The sequence below is a fragment of the Mirounga leonina genome, unplaced genomic scaffold (genome assembly GCF_011800145.1).
Source record: "Mirounga leonina isolate KUSES-001 unplaced genomic scaffold, KU_Mleo_1.0 Mir_91, whole genome shotgun sequence".
NCBI lineage: Eukaryota > Metazoa > Chordata > Mammalia > Carnivora > Phocidae > Mirounga > Mirounga leonina.
In genome coordinates, this window is record NW_023270839.1 from 34,356,686 (window position 1) to 34,372,163 (window position 15,478).

At 41.3% G+C, this 15,478-nt stretch overlaps 1 protein-coding gene across 3 annotated transcripts in view; it reads left to right on the forward strand.

Annotated features, from left to right (window-relative positions):
- FAM81A (family with sequence similarity 81 member A) overlaps nt 1–15,478 on the forward strand; it is a 129,751-nt gene that overhangs the window by 60,856 nt on the left and 53,417 nt on the right. For 2 of the 3 annotated variants that reach the window (XM_034994727.1, XM_034994726.1), the window contains exons 2-3: nt 8,009–8,076; nt 9,366–9,639. In XM_034994727.1, coding sequence (XP_034850618.1) covers nt 8,030–8,076; nt 9,366–9,639 — 321 coding nt within the window. In that variant the 5' untranslated portion in view covers nt 8,009–8,029. Of the gene's footprint in view, nt 1–8,008; nt 8,106–9,365; nt 9,640–15,478 lie in introns of those variants that run through there. The other variant, XM_034994728.1, reaches the window with a different exon arrangement.

Below are 15,478 nucleotides of genomic sequence, written 5' to 3' on the forward strand. Positions count from 1 at the left end.
TCCCTCTCGTGCTCTCTGTCTCTCATTCTCTCTCTCTCAAATAAATAAATAAAATCTTTAAAAACAAAAAACAAAAAAACCCTTAGCATTATAGCTAGCATATCAGTATTTTCTATGTTACTTCATAGTCTTTGTAACCATTATTTTAAATAGCTATTGATATTCTCTTGAGTGGTTGTGCCATGTTTTAATTAACTACTCTTTTACTGTTGGACATTTAACCAAGTCATTTATAGAAATATTAACATTTAGATAAGATCACATATTAAGTATGGATAAAATGCTTTAGGTCTACAGACTTGATGAAGATCAGTTAGTGTTCTAATTTCATGGTCCTCAGGAAATCTAGGGCAAGATTGAGTTCTAAGTGTGTGTGCTGGAGAGACTAACACTTTGACTTCCTTCCCCCTCATGGTCTTTAAGTGATTGTTTGTTTGTTTCAAAGATTTTATTTATTTGTTTGTCAGAGAGAGAGAGAGCACAAGCAGAGGGAATGGCAGGCAGAAGCAGACTCCCCCTGAGCAAGGAGCCCAGTGTGGGACTCAATCCCAGGACCCTGGCATCATGACCTGAGCTGAAGGCAGACGCTTAACCAACTGAGTCACTCAGGTGTCCTTGTTTATGTTTAAGTAGGGTTGGGAAAAAGTAATTTCTTTCTTTTTTAATGGTAGAATGAAAAATTAAGTTTAAGAAGTAAAACATCATACATTTAGTTGAAACCCTCTGTATCCATATGTCTGATCCCTCTGTTTCTCACTCAGAGACAATTATGACTCTGATTTGGTGTCTTCCATTTCCATGCTCATCTTTAGATGTTATAGATTCGGCATATTATTTGGCATATCTTAAATCTTTATAAAAAGGCCTTAGGTGTCCATATCCTTCTTTGGCTTGCTTTTTTACTTAATGTGTTTGTGGGATTCATTCACATTGGGACTTGCAATGCTAATCCATTTATTTCCACAACTGGTGGTTCTTCCATTGCATGAATATGTCATGCTTTATTCATCCTTTTGCCTAATGATAGGTGTTCAAGCCACCCCCCCAACCACCACCTACTTTTTTTGCTCTTAGAAACAATGCTACCTTGAGTATTCTTGTAAATGTCTCTTTGTGAACGTGGTTGAGAGGTCTTTTTTGGATATTTCTGAGCAGTGGAATCATTGGGCCATGGAGTTTGTGCATCCTCAGCTTTACTAGATATTAAAGATTGCTTTCCAAAGTAGTGGTACTGATTCACATTCCCATCTGGTGTTCCTGTTGTTCCATATATATTCCTGTCAATACTTTATCTTACCACACTTGATTTTTGCCAACCTGATGGGGTGAAATGGTAAACCTTGCAATTTTATCTCTTGTGGCAAATTAGATTTATTTTGTAATTTGTTTCCACTGGCCAGCACAGAGCCAGTGTTATGAAAAAACTTGTTAAAGTTCTTATTCTTTCTTTAATATTTTTTTGAGATTTTTAAAAGTAAAACAACCATTTAGAAATTTATTAAAAGACTTAAATGTTAGATTATAAGATAAATAATCTCTTCTCAGTGAGCAGAACTACACTCTGTGATTTGGTATCAGAATCCCAGGTGACTACAGCTGCCAACTGAGGACAGGTGACTGCCACTTGATGGGTCTCTGCTGTGTTCTGTTGGTTAGAAGCAAGTCACAGGTCCCACTACACTCAAGGGGAGGGGATTACACAAATATGGACTCCAGGAGGCGGAGATCATGGGGGGCAACTTACATCCTGGTCTTTCCCCCACAATAGGTACCATGTTGTGATCATGTTTCAGCGTCAAGTTTCGCGTTTCAGGTTTAGACGTTTAGCACCACTACGGCAGTCAGAGACAGATTTCAGGAGACAGACTCTCGCAAGTCTGGTTCCCATCACAGTGAGAAAAGTAGCTGGCAGACTGGGGCTTGTGCTGCTTCTCACATGTTCTCCTTTTACACACATCCACATGGGAAACTAAATGATGTGCTTGGTGAGTGTGGGCTCAGGGCAGAGGAGTGAACAGGAATATCTTAGTGGCTAATGTCATTGGACCGTGAGAACTTTTAATACATCCCTCTCCATCACAGAACTCTTCCTGCGGCCCCAGATTCTTAGGTTGTTGGAAACACTGATAAATTTTGCCTCTTCAAACTCTGCTTTTACTAGATGTGCTGTGTATACTATCCCCCTTTCTGGTTGCACAGTCTCTAGTCAATATAATTCAGTTGATTAAAGTCAATATTATGAAATGTCTTCATTTCTGTCATCTGTCCTTGAGATTCATTTATCCAGCAGACATTCATTGATCATCACTTTGCCAGGTGCTTGGAATAAAACTGTGGAAAATTCAGCTCTTCATGGAGCCCACAGTATAGAGCCCAAGACTGACATTGAACCAGTAATGACAAATGTGATGACTGCTTGCCCTGTTTTACTTGTGAGTGTCAGCGGTATCTTGGATTGTTCTTACAGATCTGCTGATTTCATCCCTTCTTGATTCTTTAGATTTCATTGTCAGAGTCTCTATTTATCTATTTTTTAAGATTTTATTTACTTATTTATTTGACAGAGAGAGAGAGAGAGCACAAGCAGGGGGAGCGGCAGCAGAGCAAGAGGGAGAAGCAGGCTCCCCGCTGAGCAGGGAGCCCGATGCGGGGCTCGATCCCAGGACCCTGGGATCATGACCTGAGCCGAAGGCAGCCGCTTAACCGACTGAGCCACCCAGGCGCCCCTAAGGTCTTACTTTTTAAAAAGAGAGGTATTTTCCATCAGATGTGCATTAGCCAGGGAAAGGAAAGGAACCAGCCCTTCCTGGTAGCGTGTGGATTGCGCTAAGGCCAGACGGTGTTGTGGATTCCCCATAGTCCTGGCTGTGGGTAATGCCTGGTGAGGAAGAGGCGGAGGCTGTAGGTTCAAATCCCCGCTCCGTTCTTTCCTGGCCATGTGTGGTTGGGGCGGTTGCTGAATATTTCTAAGTCTGTTTCCTCTGGGTAAATGGTGATAAGAGCATTCCTTGACCGACTGAGGATGAATTCAACTAATGCCGGTGAGTGTGCTCCGCGGAGTGTCTGACGCGGGTAAACACTTGGTGAGAGTGAGCGGCTCTTATTTAAGTGGTCCCCGGCTCAACAAGCTAAGGCCAGCCTGCTAAGATCACAGCAGGGAAGCCGGCATTCAAATAAGGGTCTTTCTGACCTCAATGCCCGTGCTTTCCACGCTAGAGAAGTATGCCTGCCTGCTTGCCCTTGCACAAAGCGGGAGTGGGAGAGGCCGGGAGAGCACAGGCAGGAGGGGGAAGGAAAATGGACAATGGGAATGGGAAGTTAAGAAAACGGAAGGGGCAAAGGAAAATGCAGGGAGAGTCCTAAGTGGTAGGAAAAGGAAAAGGAAATGGAGAGCCGAGCAGAAGAGTGGGAAAAGCAAGAGGGAGGAGAGTGGAAGGCAGAAGCTCCTCCCCAGGCCCTGCCCTCCCGGGCTGAGTTCCTGGTCCCGGGACCTCTCCCCTCTTCTGACCCTCCTGCAGCTTGCCTTTCCCCTTCCCAGCCCTGGCCCCTCGCCGCACTGCCCCAGCACTGCCCCAGGACAAAGTCTGAGCCCTGAGCGTGGGTTAGACCCAAGTTAGAGCACAACTCCCTCCCACCTGTCTTTCTAGACACACCTTCAGCTGTTCTCTGCTCTCTATTCTTTCCCTCTATTTTTAACTATAAGAAAATAGACTTTTTTCCCCTACCACCAGATTACAACCACTTTATTCATAAGTGCTTTGCCTATTTTTTTTAAAATTCTGACACTCAGCAGAACCCATCAGTTCTGTATTTTGATAGTAAACTGAAAAACTCACTTAATTTTTATATGATTGGCATTTAATTTTTCAGTTAAAGCTGCCATTATCAAAATCATGTATCATTTTACATTAAGTGATACTGTAGGTATTTCTACCCAGTGTCATCTTATTTTTTTAAAAGATTTATTTATTTTAGAGAGGGGAAGGGCAGAGGGAGAGGGAGAGAGAGAATCCAAGTAGACTTCCCACTGAGTGCAGAGCCCACAGCAGGGCTCTGATCTCACTACCTGGAGATAATGACCTGAGCCAAAATCAAGAGTCAGATGCTTAACCACATGAGTCACCCGGGTGCCCCCAGTGTCATTTTACTTATAAAAATATAATAAGAATCCTCATAATCACAATTAATTATTTTGGTTTAGATAATAGCATTTCCCTTTACTCTTCTGTGAACTCCCAAACTCTATTGATATATTGCATATTTTGGGCATTTTGATTTTTACTTTTTTTTTTTTAAGATTTTATTTATTTATTTATTTATTTATAAGATTTTATTTATTTATTTGAGAGAGAGAGATTGAGAGAGAGCACATGAGAGGGGGGAGGGTCAGAGGGAGAAGCAGACTCCCTGCCAAGCAGGGAGCCCGATGCGGGACTCGATCCCGGGACTCCAGGATCATGACCTGAGCTGAAGGCAGTCGCTTAACCAACTGAGCCACCCAGGTGCCCCTATTTATTTTTTGACAGAGAAAGAGACAGTGAGAGAGGGAACACAAGGAGGGGGAGTGGGAGAGGGAGAGGCAGGCTTCCCGCTGAGCAGGGAGCCCGATGTGGGGCTCGACCCCAGTACCCTGGGATCCTGACCTGAGCTGAAGGCAGACACTTAACAACTGAGCCCCCCAGGTACCCTCTTTTTTTTTTTTAAGATTTTATTTTTATTTATTAGACAGCGAGAGAAGGAACACAAGCAGGGGGAGCGGGAGAGGGAGAAGCAGGCTCCCCACTGAGCAGGGAGCCCAATGTGGGGCTCAATCCCAGCACCCTGGGATCATGACCTGAGCCGAAGGCAGACGCTTAACGACTGAGCCACCCAGGCGCCCCTGATTTTTACTTTTTCTTATTTTTTTCAACATTCCTTCCCTCCTTGCTTTACCTACCTGTCCCTTCCCCTAAGTTCCCCAAGTTTTTTAAACTCATAAACTGGGGATTAATATTATAACAGCAAAACACAGCAGAGTCAGACTAGTATACAACTCAGATCTGCCTAATAATGTTGTAGGCCAACTTGTAGTGCTAGAGTTCAGATTTATAAACGGTGCAGGAACTGATAACCATAGGCAGGTCAGCCAGAATTGACAATGGAAAGATCTGGAAATGATCTTTGAGAAGTTATTTAGCCCAGTGCCTTATTTATTTTTAATCCTTAATTCTTTGCGATGTAGATCCCATTGTTCTGGCAAAGAATCATGGTACTAACCAACCAAGCAAGCTCAGAAACAAATTCTCACCACATTTCATGAAGAGGGCACCCATTCTGAACAGACCTCAGTATGTGTTGTGAACTCCGGCCATGTGACATTTCCTGTCCTAGAGAGTGCATAGTGCTTGGTAGTAGGTTTGTTATTGAAAAGCACTCTCAGCCAGTGAGTGGTGGATAGACTCCTTTTTCAGCAAGGTGATGTGGCTGGGCTTCTGTAGCTCAGGCAGGAAAATTCCAGAGGGATGAAATGACCTTCAGCAAAGGGGATTCCAAAAGTGCCCATTCATTTACAAATATTATATTGAGTGGCTGTTTGGGATGCCATCTCAGTAAAGAACTATACTTTATAACTAAAACATTCTCTAATGCTTTCATTGCCGATACTGGCATGCAAGTCATGCTCACATTAACAGACAGGTATGGAGTCTTCTAGGTCAGCTTTATGTCTATTAAGATTTTTTTTTTAAGATTTTATTTATTTATTTGACAGAGAGAGACACAGCGAGAGAGGGAACACAAGCAGGGGGAGTGGGAGAGGGAGAAGCAGGCTTCCCGCCGAGCAGGGAGCCCAATGTGGGACACCCCTATGTCTATTAAGATTTGAAATGTGCCCTGAAGGAGCATGTAATTTAGTAGGGGAGACAGTCTGTTAAACAGCTAAAAATAATAGAGTGTAATAGGTAGTGTAATTTGTTCCTTTCCAGGTCTCTGTATCGAATAAAGTGCTGAAGAAATACAAACGAGGGAGACATTTTATTGAGTTGAAGGGCAGGTGAGGCCTTAAAGGATGAATAGGAGTTTTCTAGGCAGGCAGGGAGGAGAAGGGTGTTTCCCATAGAGCTCATGGACAAAGGTGTGAAGGCAGAAGAGTCATGACGTATTCAAGGACAGTGGTGGCTGGAGTGGCACCGTATGGGGCTGGAAGAATGGACTGGGCCAGAGTTTGTTGGGAGCGTAGAAAGTAGAGGTGAGGGCTTCTGGGTGGCTCAGTCATTAAGTGTCTGCCTTCGGCTCAAATCATGATCCCGGGGTCCTGGGATCGAGCCCCGCATGTGCTCCCTGCTCAGCGGGAAGCCTGCTTCTCCCTCTCCTACTCTCCCTGCTTGCTGTGTTCCCTCTCTTGCTGTGTCTCTTTCTGTCAAATAAATAAAATCTTTAAAAAAGAAAAAAAAGAAAGAAAGTAGAGGTGATGTTGGAGTGTTGAGGAAAGAAGGTGTGGAACAATCTGTCTGTCCTCTACTTTGGGAAATCCGACTCCTTTTCATTAGTTGCTCTCTGACCTAGCTGCTACCCAGGAGAAAGTAAGGCTTCTCCTTTTTTCTTCCCTGTGTGTTTTTGTTCAGAGCCATTTATCCCATTGTCTTATGGTTGACTTAGATACCTATCTTTCTCTGTAGGCTGTGAAGTCCTGGAGGGGTCAGGATTTTGTTGTATATATTTAGGTTACTACTCAGCTGCATCTTAGATGCCAGATAAATGTTTCTTGGATCGGGCTACTCCATAGATTAATATCTCAGCTAAGATATATTACAACTTTAAAATGGTAAAGATTCTGTGATTCTAAATCTTAACATCTTCCACATTGGCCTAATTTCATGTAGTCTATATGACAGAGATGATTATCTTAAGAACTGAAGAACTCCTCTGGCATCATAACTTGTTTGGCATGAATCACTTTTTTTCTTAAATGTTAATTTGTTTAAATTCAAAGTTCTTTGTCTAGGAAAATGAAATGTTCACATTTTGAAACTCTAAAAATAACACACTGGAAGAGTTGATGCCAAAACAGTGGTTTCAATCAGAAATGCTCTCTGAATCCAGCATCTAAATGAGAACTAATTACTGAATCAGATCACAGTTACTAGGCATTCATTGTTTTAAGGCAATTAGCAGCAGTATTGAGAAACCTAAGTAACGAAGTATTTTAAAAACTCTCCAGTTTTGCTCAAATTTCTAATGTGTTGGGATGGCCAAATGTTCCTCATAGGCGAGATATAATATGAATGATGATATTTTATAATAAAGTTTTAACGAATATCAATCTCATTCTCTTCGTGGATAGATAGGCTCCCCTAAATCAGATCTGATTGATCATGTATTTTTTGATTTATGTTAATTTAGAAATAAGTGCTCTTAATTTGCTATGGAATTTGCTAAATTTGCTGAGATCAGATTTACTAAGGTAGTTTCCTACCTTACATGATTGAATAAAGCCTTTAAAAAATTATCTTGTTTCTGTAAAAGAGGTTTCTCAAGCTTGAAATGCAATTATGGGGGGAGGAAATTTCAAGACAATCTGCTTATCAGTCCTCATTAATCTGTCTAGCAAGGCTTAGCAGTATTAATTTTGATTTTGCTTGATTCTTTTCTCCTTATTTGGAAACATTTGCTGTTTATTTCATGTATAGAATATAAGACATTTAGGGTGCCTGGGTGGCTCAGTTGGTTAAGCGACTGCCTTTGGCTCAGGTCATGATCCTGGAGTCCCGGGATCGAGTCCCGCATCGGCTCCCTGCTCAGCAGGGGGTCTGCTTCTCCCTCTGACCCTCCCCCCCTCATGCTCTCTCTATCTCAGTCTCTCTCTCAAAAAAAAAAAAAAAAAAAAAGAATATAAGACATTTAATAATATAACTGATCGGTATGTCAGTATGATTTATGATCCACTTAGTAACTTAATAATGAGCTTTAGACGTCATTTAAATTCCAGATATAAACTGTTAAATAATTTAATGCTTATTTTTTTCAACAGATGTGAATTATTAAAAAGAAAATGGCCCAACGGAGCACTGCATTTCCTTCTCTCGTCACCGAGGAAAGGTATAATATATGGAAAATATGCATCTAAGGTATACTTTTCCTTTCCACCAATCCCATGAGGGCTGCTAGTGGGTGTGATGGTTATTGTAAATGAAGGCTTATGGCTGTTACGTTACCCAGGGCTGATTTTGTTCAAGGGCAAGAGAAGTGCAGTTGCATCCCTCTCCAGCATCCAATTTGTAGGATCTGCTCAGTGATAGTGAAAAGTGGAGACTTCATAATAGCCTTACAGTACAGCTGTACTTTTGGTCCCTAGGAAAATGCAACTCTGGAGGCTCGGTCCCACTAACCCTTTTAAACCAGAAGTTGTAGATTGGAGGGTCCATAGACCAGAAGTGGCTCATGGAAACACATTGTTGGGCCTGCATTATCTTAAATAGTTTTTAAATGACTTGTTAACATTTAAAAATCAGGTGATTTCACATACAAGCCTGAATTTCCCGCTTTTCTTGAAATACAAGATAATCTGGAAAAACAGACCTGCATTCCCAGCTGGCCACTTGCGGATGGAGCAAAACTGTGGCTGCCTTTAATGGAGGAATGCCCTTTCCAGCTCTCCAAAGTCCCTTACCTGTGTATCATATGTGATGTACATCATTCATTTTTGTCACCTGCTTGACCCTTGTAGGCATATGAGTTTGTTGTTATGTTAAAAAAAAGTGCTGTAGGGGAATGGAGGAGGAGGGCATGTCGGGAGACTTTGTGAATAAGCTTGATCTTTATAGATTTTTCTTTAAAGATTTATTTATTTTAGAGTGAGAGAGAGCATGCGCATGTGCGAGCAGGGGGAGGGGTGGGGAGGGGCGGGGAGGGGCGGGGGGGTTTGGAGAGAGAGAGAAAGAGAGAGAGAGAAAGAGAGAAAGAAGCAGACTCCCCGCCGAGTGGGGAGCCCAACGCGGGGCTCCATCTCACGACCCTGAGATCATGACCTGAGTTGACATTAAGAGTTGAGACGCTTAACCAACTGAGCCCCCCAGGCGTCCCAATAAGCTTGGTCTCAATAAGCTTAGATTGGAATTGGGCACATCTCAACATGCCCAGTTCCACCAACCTCTTGCTTTTGGAGGTCATGGAGCCTGCTACCAGCACAGTTGAGGCTCTGGGTATGATTGTTTAAAGATGCCTGGCTCTCTGAGAAAACTCTCTGTGGCAGAAACCCTGCCTCAAACCCCATTTAGCTTGTAGGGAGAGATAATTTGCATTTCCTTCTCTGGGCAGTCTTGAATCTGGCCTTTTGAAAATGACTTTTTCCCAACGAACAACCCTAGCAATGTGGTTCCCTCCCACAGGCGAGTTAGAACCATGCCCCGACACAACCAGTCCCTGACCATGGCACCCTACTCATCTGTAAGCCTCGTGGAACAACTGGAAGATAGGATCCTCTGTCACGAGAAGACAACGGCTGCCCTCGTGGAGCACGCCTTCCGGATTAAGGACGACATCGTCAGCAGTTTGCAGAAAATGCAGAACAAAGGGGGCGGTGACCGCTTGGCCAGGCTTTTCTTGGAGGAGCACATCAGAAACATAACTGCCATCGTGAAGCAACTCAATCGGGATATTGAGGTGAGTGAGGCGTGTGAAAGTCAGGGTGGCTGCCTGCCTTCCCGCAGATGGCTCCTTCCCCCCGCGTGCGGTCAGCAAGTCGAGGGCCCGCCTCCCCAGCGGTAATGCATTCAGACCAAAGCTTTCTGCCTGTGTGTTCTAGTGATCACCAAGGAAACAGCTGAGCAAATATCCTAATTAAAGGTATTGCAGTATTTGATAGCAGTTACTGTCAGTGTTATTTACGTTTAATCTAAATTTACCTTGCTGGCTATTAAATCACTTTGTTTTGTTTGGCTCTCAATGGAGAGAGAGAAGAACGAGTCAAATAGTTTCTCTGTGAAACCCTTCATACCGATGAAGATAGCTATTAAGTCAATTACTAGGTCAGCCTTTGCTGCTCCAGATTAAATGTTTCTAGGCCATGATGATTATATATAACACAGTTTATTACTTGAACAGTTTAAGGATTTAAATTGCTTCTCAGACTTTCCTTTTATTGCTTTATTTTTTTTTTCTCTGAAATGAGTGCAATAAAAAGCCAATATTGTCAAAATTTTTAAGATTCATAAATTGACTGCTATCTACTGAACAATCACAGGGACCACACAGTTTCACTCAGAAGCTTAAGATCATTTAGGGCCTGGGTTTTCATTACTGAACACTGGTAATGTCCTTCACCTGTAATTTTTAAATATATAAATAAGAGGTATGTGGACAGATTAAGGAAAACCTTTGTTTCAAGTCATGGAGATTGTATCTGAATTATGCTTCCTGAAATTTTCAGTGTCAGATTGTGTTTGTTTATTTATTTATTTATTTATTTATCTATCTATCTGGATTATCAGATCAATTATCTTTTTTTATCTTTTATTTTATTTTATTTTTTTATTCTTTTTTTTTTTTTTTAAAGATTTTATTTATTTATTTGACAGAGAGAGAGATAGCAAGAGCAGTAACACAAGCAGGGGGAATGGGAGAGGGAGAAGCAGGCTTCTTGCCGAGCAGGGAGCCCGATGTGGGACTTGATCCCAGGACCCTGGGATCATGACCTGAGCCGAAGGCAGACGCTTAACGACTGAGCCACCCAGGCGCCCTATTTTTTTATTCTTATGTTAATCCCCATACATTACATCATTAGTTTTAGATGAAGTGTTCCATGATTCATTGTATGTGCGTGTTTATTTATTTTTTAACAGCTCTATTGAGGTATGATTTATAAGGCACAAAAATCTACCCAGTGTAAGTATATAATTCAATATTTTTAGAAAATTTATAGAATTGTGTAACCATCAACACAATTCAGTCGTAGAACATTTCCATCACCCCGAAAATTTGTATAGATCTGTGTGCAGTCAATCCCCGCTTCTACCCAGGGTCCCAGGCAACAACTAATCTGCTTTCTGTCCTAGATGTGCCTTTTCTGGACATTCCATATAAATGGAGTCTTACAATATGAAGTCTTTTGAGATTGATTTTTTTCACCTAGCATAATCATTTTGAGGTTCAGCCATGTTCTGGCATGTATCAGTGCAGGCAAACCTCAGAGATATTACAGGTGTGGTTCCAGATCACCACAATAAAGCAAATATTGCAATACAGCAAGTCAAATGAATGTTTTGGTTTCCCAGTGCATATGAAAGTTATGTTTATACTATACTGTAATCTATTAAACGTATAGTAGTTATGTCAAGAAAATGTGCATACCTTAATTTAAAAACACTTTATTGGGGGCGCCTGGTGGCTCAGTCAGTTAAGCGTCTGCCTTTAGTTCAGGTCATGATCTCAGGGTCCTTGGATTGAGCCCCGCATCGGGCTCCCTGCTCAGTGGGGAGTCTGCTCGTCCCTGCCCCTGTGCTCCTCCCCTCCACTCATGCTCTCTCTCTTTCTCTCAAATAAGTAAATAAAATCTTAAAAAAACAACAACAACCCACTTTATTGCTGTTGGGCTCCATGCTGGGCAAAGAGCCTACTTAAAAAAAAAAAAATTAAAATAAATAAGTAAATAAAAATAATACTAACCATCATCTGAGCTTCCAGTGAATCATAATCGTTTTGCTGCTGGAGGGTCTTGCCTTGATGTGGATGGCTGCTGACTGATCAGGGTGGTGGTTGCTGAAGTTGGGGTGGCTATGGCAAGTTCTTAAAATAAGACAATGATAAAGTTCGCTGCATTAATTGGTTCTCATTTCATGAACAGTTTCTCCATACATATGATGGTGTTGATACTATTTTACCCACAGTAGAACTTCTTTCAAAAGTTTTATCAACTAGGTTTATGTACTGTTCTAAATGTTTTGTTGTTGTTTCGACAGTCTTCACAGCATCTTCGCCAGGAGTAGACTGTACCTCAAGAAACCACTTTCTTTGCTCTTCCATAAGAAGCAGCTCTTCATGCTTTATCATGAGACTGCAGCAATTCAGTCCCATCTGCAGGTTCCACTTCTAATTCCAGTTCTCTTGCTATCTCCACCACATCTGCAGTTACTTCCTCCCCTGAAGTCTTGAACCCCTCAAAGTCATCCATGAGGGTTACAATCCAGTTCTTCCAAACTCCTGCTAATGTTGATATTTTGACCTCTTCCCATGAATCACAAATTTCTTAACAGCGTGTAGAATGGTGAATCCTTTCCAGAGGGATTTCCAGAAGGAATCACTATCCATGGTAGCTCTAGCCTTATGAAATGTATTTCTTAAATAATAAGACGTGAAAGCTGAATGTACTCTGTGATCCATGGACTGCAGAATGGATAGTGTGTGAGCAGGCATGAAAACAACATTTATCTCATTGTACATCTCCATCAGAGCTCTTGAGTGACCAGGTACACTGTCAGTGAGCGGTAGTATTTTGAAAGGAATCTTTTTTTCTGAGCAGTAGATCTCAACAGTGGGTTCAAAATACTCAGTAAACCATGTTATAAAACAGATGTGCTGTCATCCAGGCTTTGTTCCACTGACAGAGAGCACAGGCAGAGTAGACTTATCATAATTTTTAAGGGCCCTAGGATTTTCATAATGGTAAGTGGGCATTGGCTTCAATTGCAAGTGACCAGCTGTATTAGCCCCTAACAAGAGAGTCAGCCTGTCCTTTGAAGTCTTTTTGTTTGTTTGTTTGTTTTTTGAAGTCTTGAAGCCAGGCATTGACTTCTGTCCAGCTATGAAAGTCCTAGATGGCATCTTCTTCCAATAGAAGGCTGTTTCATTTATATAGAAAATCTGTTGCTTAGTGTAGCCACCTTCATTAATTATCTTAACTAGATCCTTCTGGATAACTTGCTGCAGCTTCTACATCAGCACTATTGCTTCACCTTGCATTTTTGTATTATGGAGACAGCTTCCTTCCTTAAACCTCATGAACTAGTCTCTGCTAGCTTCAGACTTTCCTTCTGTGGCTTCCTCACCTCTCAGCCTTCATAGAATTCATAGGATCCAGTCCCGCTTTGGGCTCTGCACTCATTGCAGAGTCTGCTTAGGATTCTCTCTCCCTCTCCCTCTCTCTCTGCCCCTCTCACTCATGCTCTTTCTCTCTCTAAAATAAATAAATTTAAAAGAAAATAAAAAATAAAGTGAGAGATGTGCGACTCTTCTTTTCACTTGAACACTTAGAGGCCTGATTTCAATATTGTTGTGTCTCAGGGAACAGGGGAGCCCGAGGAGAGGGAGAGAGATGGAGGAATGGCTGCTTGGTGGAGCAGTCCAAACACACACTTACACAGGTACAGTTTGGTGTGCCAAAACAATTATGATAGTAACCGTCAGAGGTCACTTTGGTGGTGATCACAGATCACCATAACAAATATAATAATAATGAGAAAGTTTGAAATATTGTGAGAATTACCAAAATGCAACACGGAAACATGAATTGAACAAATGCTGTTAGAAAAAGGGCAGTGATAGACCTGCTTAATGCAGGGTGCCACACACCTTCAATTTGTTTTTGTTTTTTTTAAAGATTTTATTTATTTATTTGACAGAGAGAGACACAGCAAGAGAGGGAACACAAGCAGGGGGAGAGGGAGAGGGAGAAGCAAGCTTCCCGCTGAGCAGGGAGCCCGATGCAGGGCTCGATCCCAGGACCCTGGGATCATGACCTGAGCTGAAGGCAGACGCTTAATGACTGAGCCACCCAGGCGCCCCCAGACCTTCAATTTGTAAAAAAAAAAAAAAAAAAAATGTAGTATCTGGGAAGTGCAATAAAACAAGGTATGCGTGTAGCTTATTTCTTTTTGTTTTTGAGTAATATCCTATTGGATATACCCCATCTTGCTCATCTGTTCATTAATTGATGAACACCTGGATTGTCTCCAGGTTTTAGCTATTATGAGTAAAGCTGCCATGAATGAACACTTGTGTACAAGCCTGTGTGGACATGTTTTCATGTCTCTTGGGTAAATTACTAGAAGTGAAATTCCTGGGTCTTAAAGTAAGCTTATGTTTAACCTTTTTTTTTTTTTTTTAAGATTTTTATTTATTTATTTAACAGAGAGCGAGAGAGCACAAGCAGGGGGAGCGGCAGAGGGAGAGGGAGAAGCAGGCTTCCCACAGAGCAGGGAGCCCGATGTGGGGCTCGATCCCAGGACCCTGGGATCAGGACCTGAGCCGAAGACCCTGGGATCAGGACCTGAGCCGAAAGCAGACACTTAACCAACTGAGCCACCCAGGCGCCCTGCTTATATTTAACTTTTTAAAACATAGCAAAATAATTTTCCAAAGTGGCTATACACATTTTACAGTCTCATCAGCAATGTATGAGATTTCTCATTTCTCCACATCGTTATCATCACTTGGTATTATCTCTCTTGGATTATAGTCATTACAGTGGATGTGTAGTGGTATTTCACTGTAGTTTAATTTGCATTTCCCTGATGACTAATGATGCTGAGTACCTTTTCATGTACTTACTGGTCATTTGCATGTCTGCTTTGGTGAAATGTCTACCCAAGTCTTCTGCCCATTTTTTAAAATTAATTTTTAAATTGTGGTAAGATATTTACCACTGTATTCAACCATAACCATAATCTACTTCCAGAACTTTTTAATCATCCCAACAGAAACATTGTTCCCATTCCACACTCCTCTCAGCCCCTGGTAACCTCTGTTCTGCTTTCTGTCTCTATTAATTTGCCTATCCTAGGTACGCCATATAAGTGGAACCATATAGTATTCTTTTGTGTCTGGGTTATTTCACTTAGCTTGGTGTTGTGGCATGTATCAGAACCCATTTTTAAATTGGGTTATTTGTCTTATTACTGAGTTGTAAAAGTTCTTAAGATAGGCTAGATACAAATCCTCTATCATATATGTGATTTGCAAATATTTTCTCCCATTGTATTTTCATTTTCCTAAATCACATATATGATAGAGGATTTGTAGAGGATTTGTATCTACCATGTTGCCTTAATTAATTTCTAGCTTTACAGTACATTTTGAAATCAGGTACTTTGGTCCTCCAACTTTGTTTTCTTTTTCAAAATTGTTTCGGCTTTTCTAGGGCGGTTGCATTTTCATATAAATTTTAGGATCAGCTTGTTGTTTTCTGTAGAAAAGCCTACTGAAAAATTCTTTGTAATTATATAATTATTTTAATTATTACATAATTATGAAAAAATTTAAGTGTGGAAGAGTTCTGTGATACACATTGGTGAAAGTAAATCTCTTTCTTAGTTGCAAGCCTCCTGATATTTTGACAGAAATTGCTTTGAATGTAGAGACCAATTTGGGGAGAATTGCTATCTTTGCCATATTGAGTCATTAATCATTGCAGAGAACCAACTCTCAGTTTTATTCATTTTTTTCTCTTGCTTTTCTGTTTTCTGTTTCATTGATTTGAACTCCATATGATTTCCTTTTTTCCCGCTTG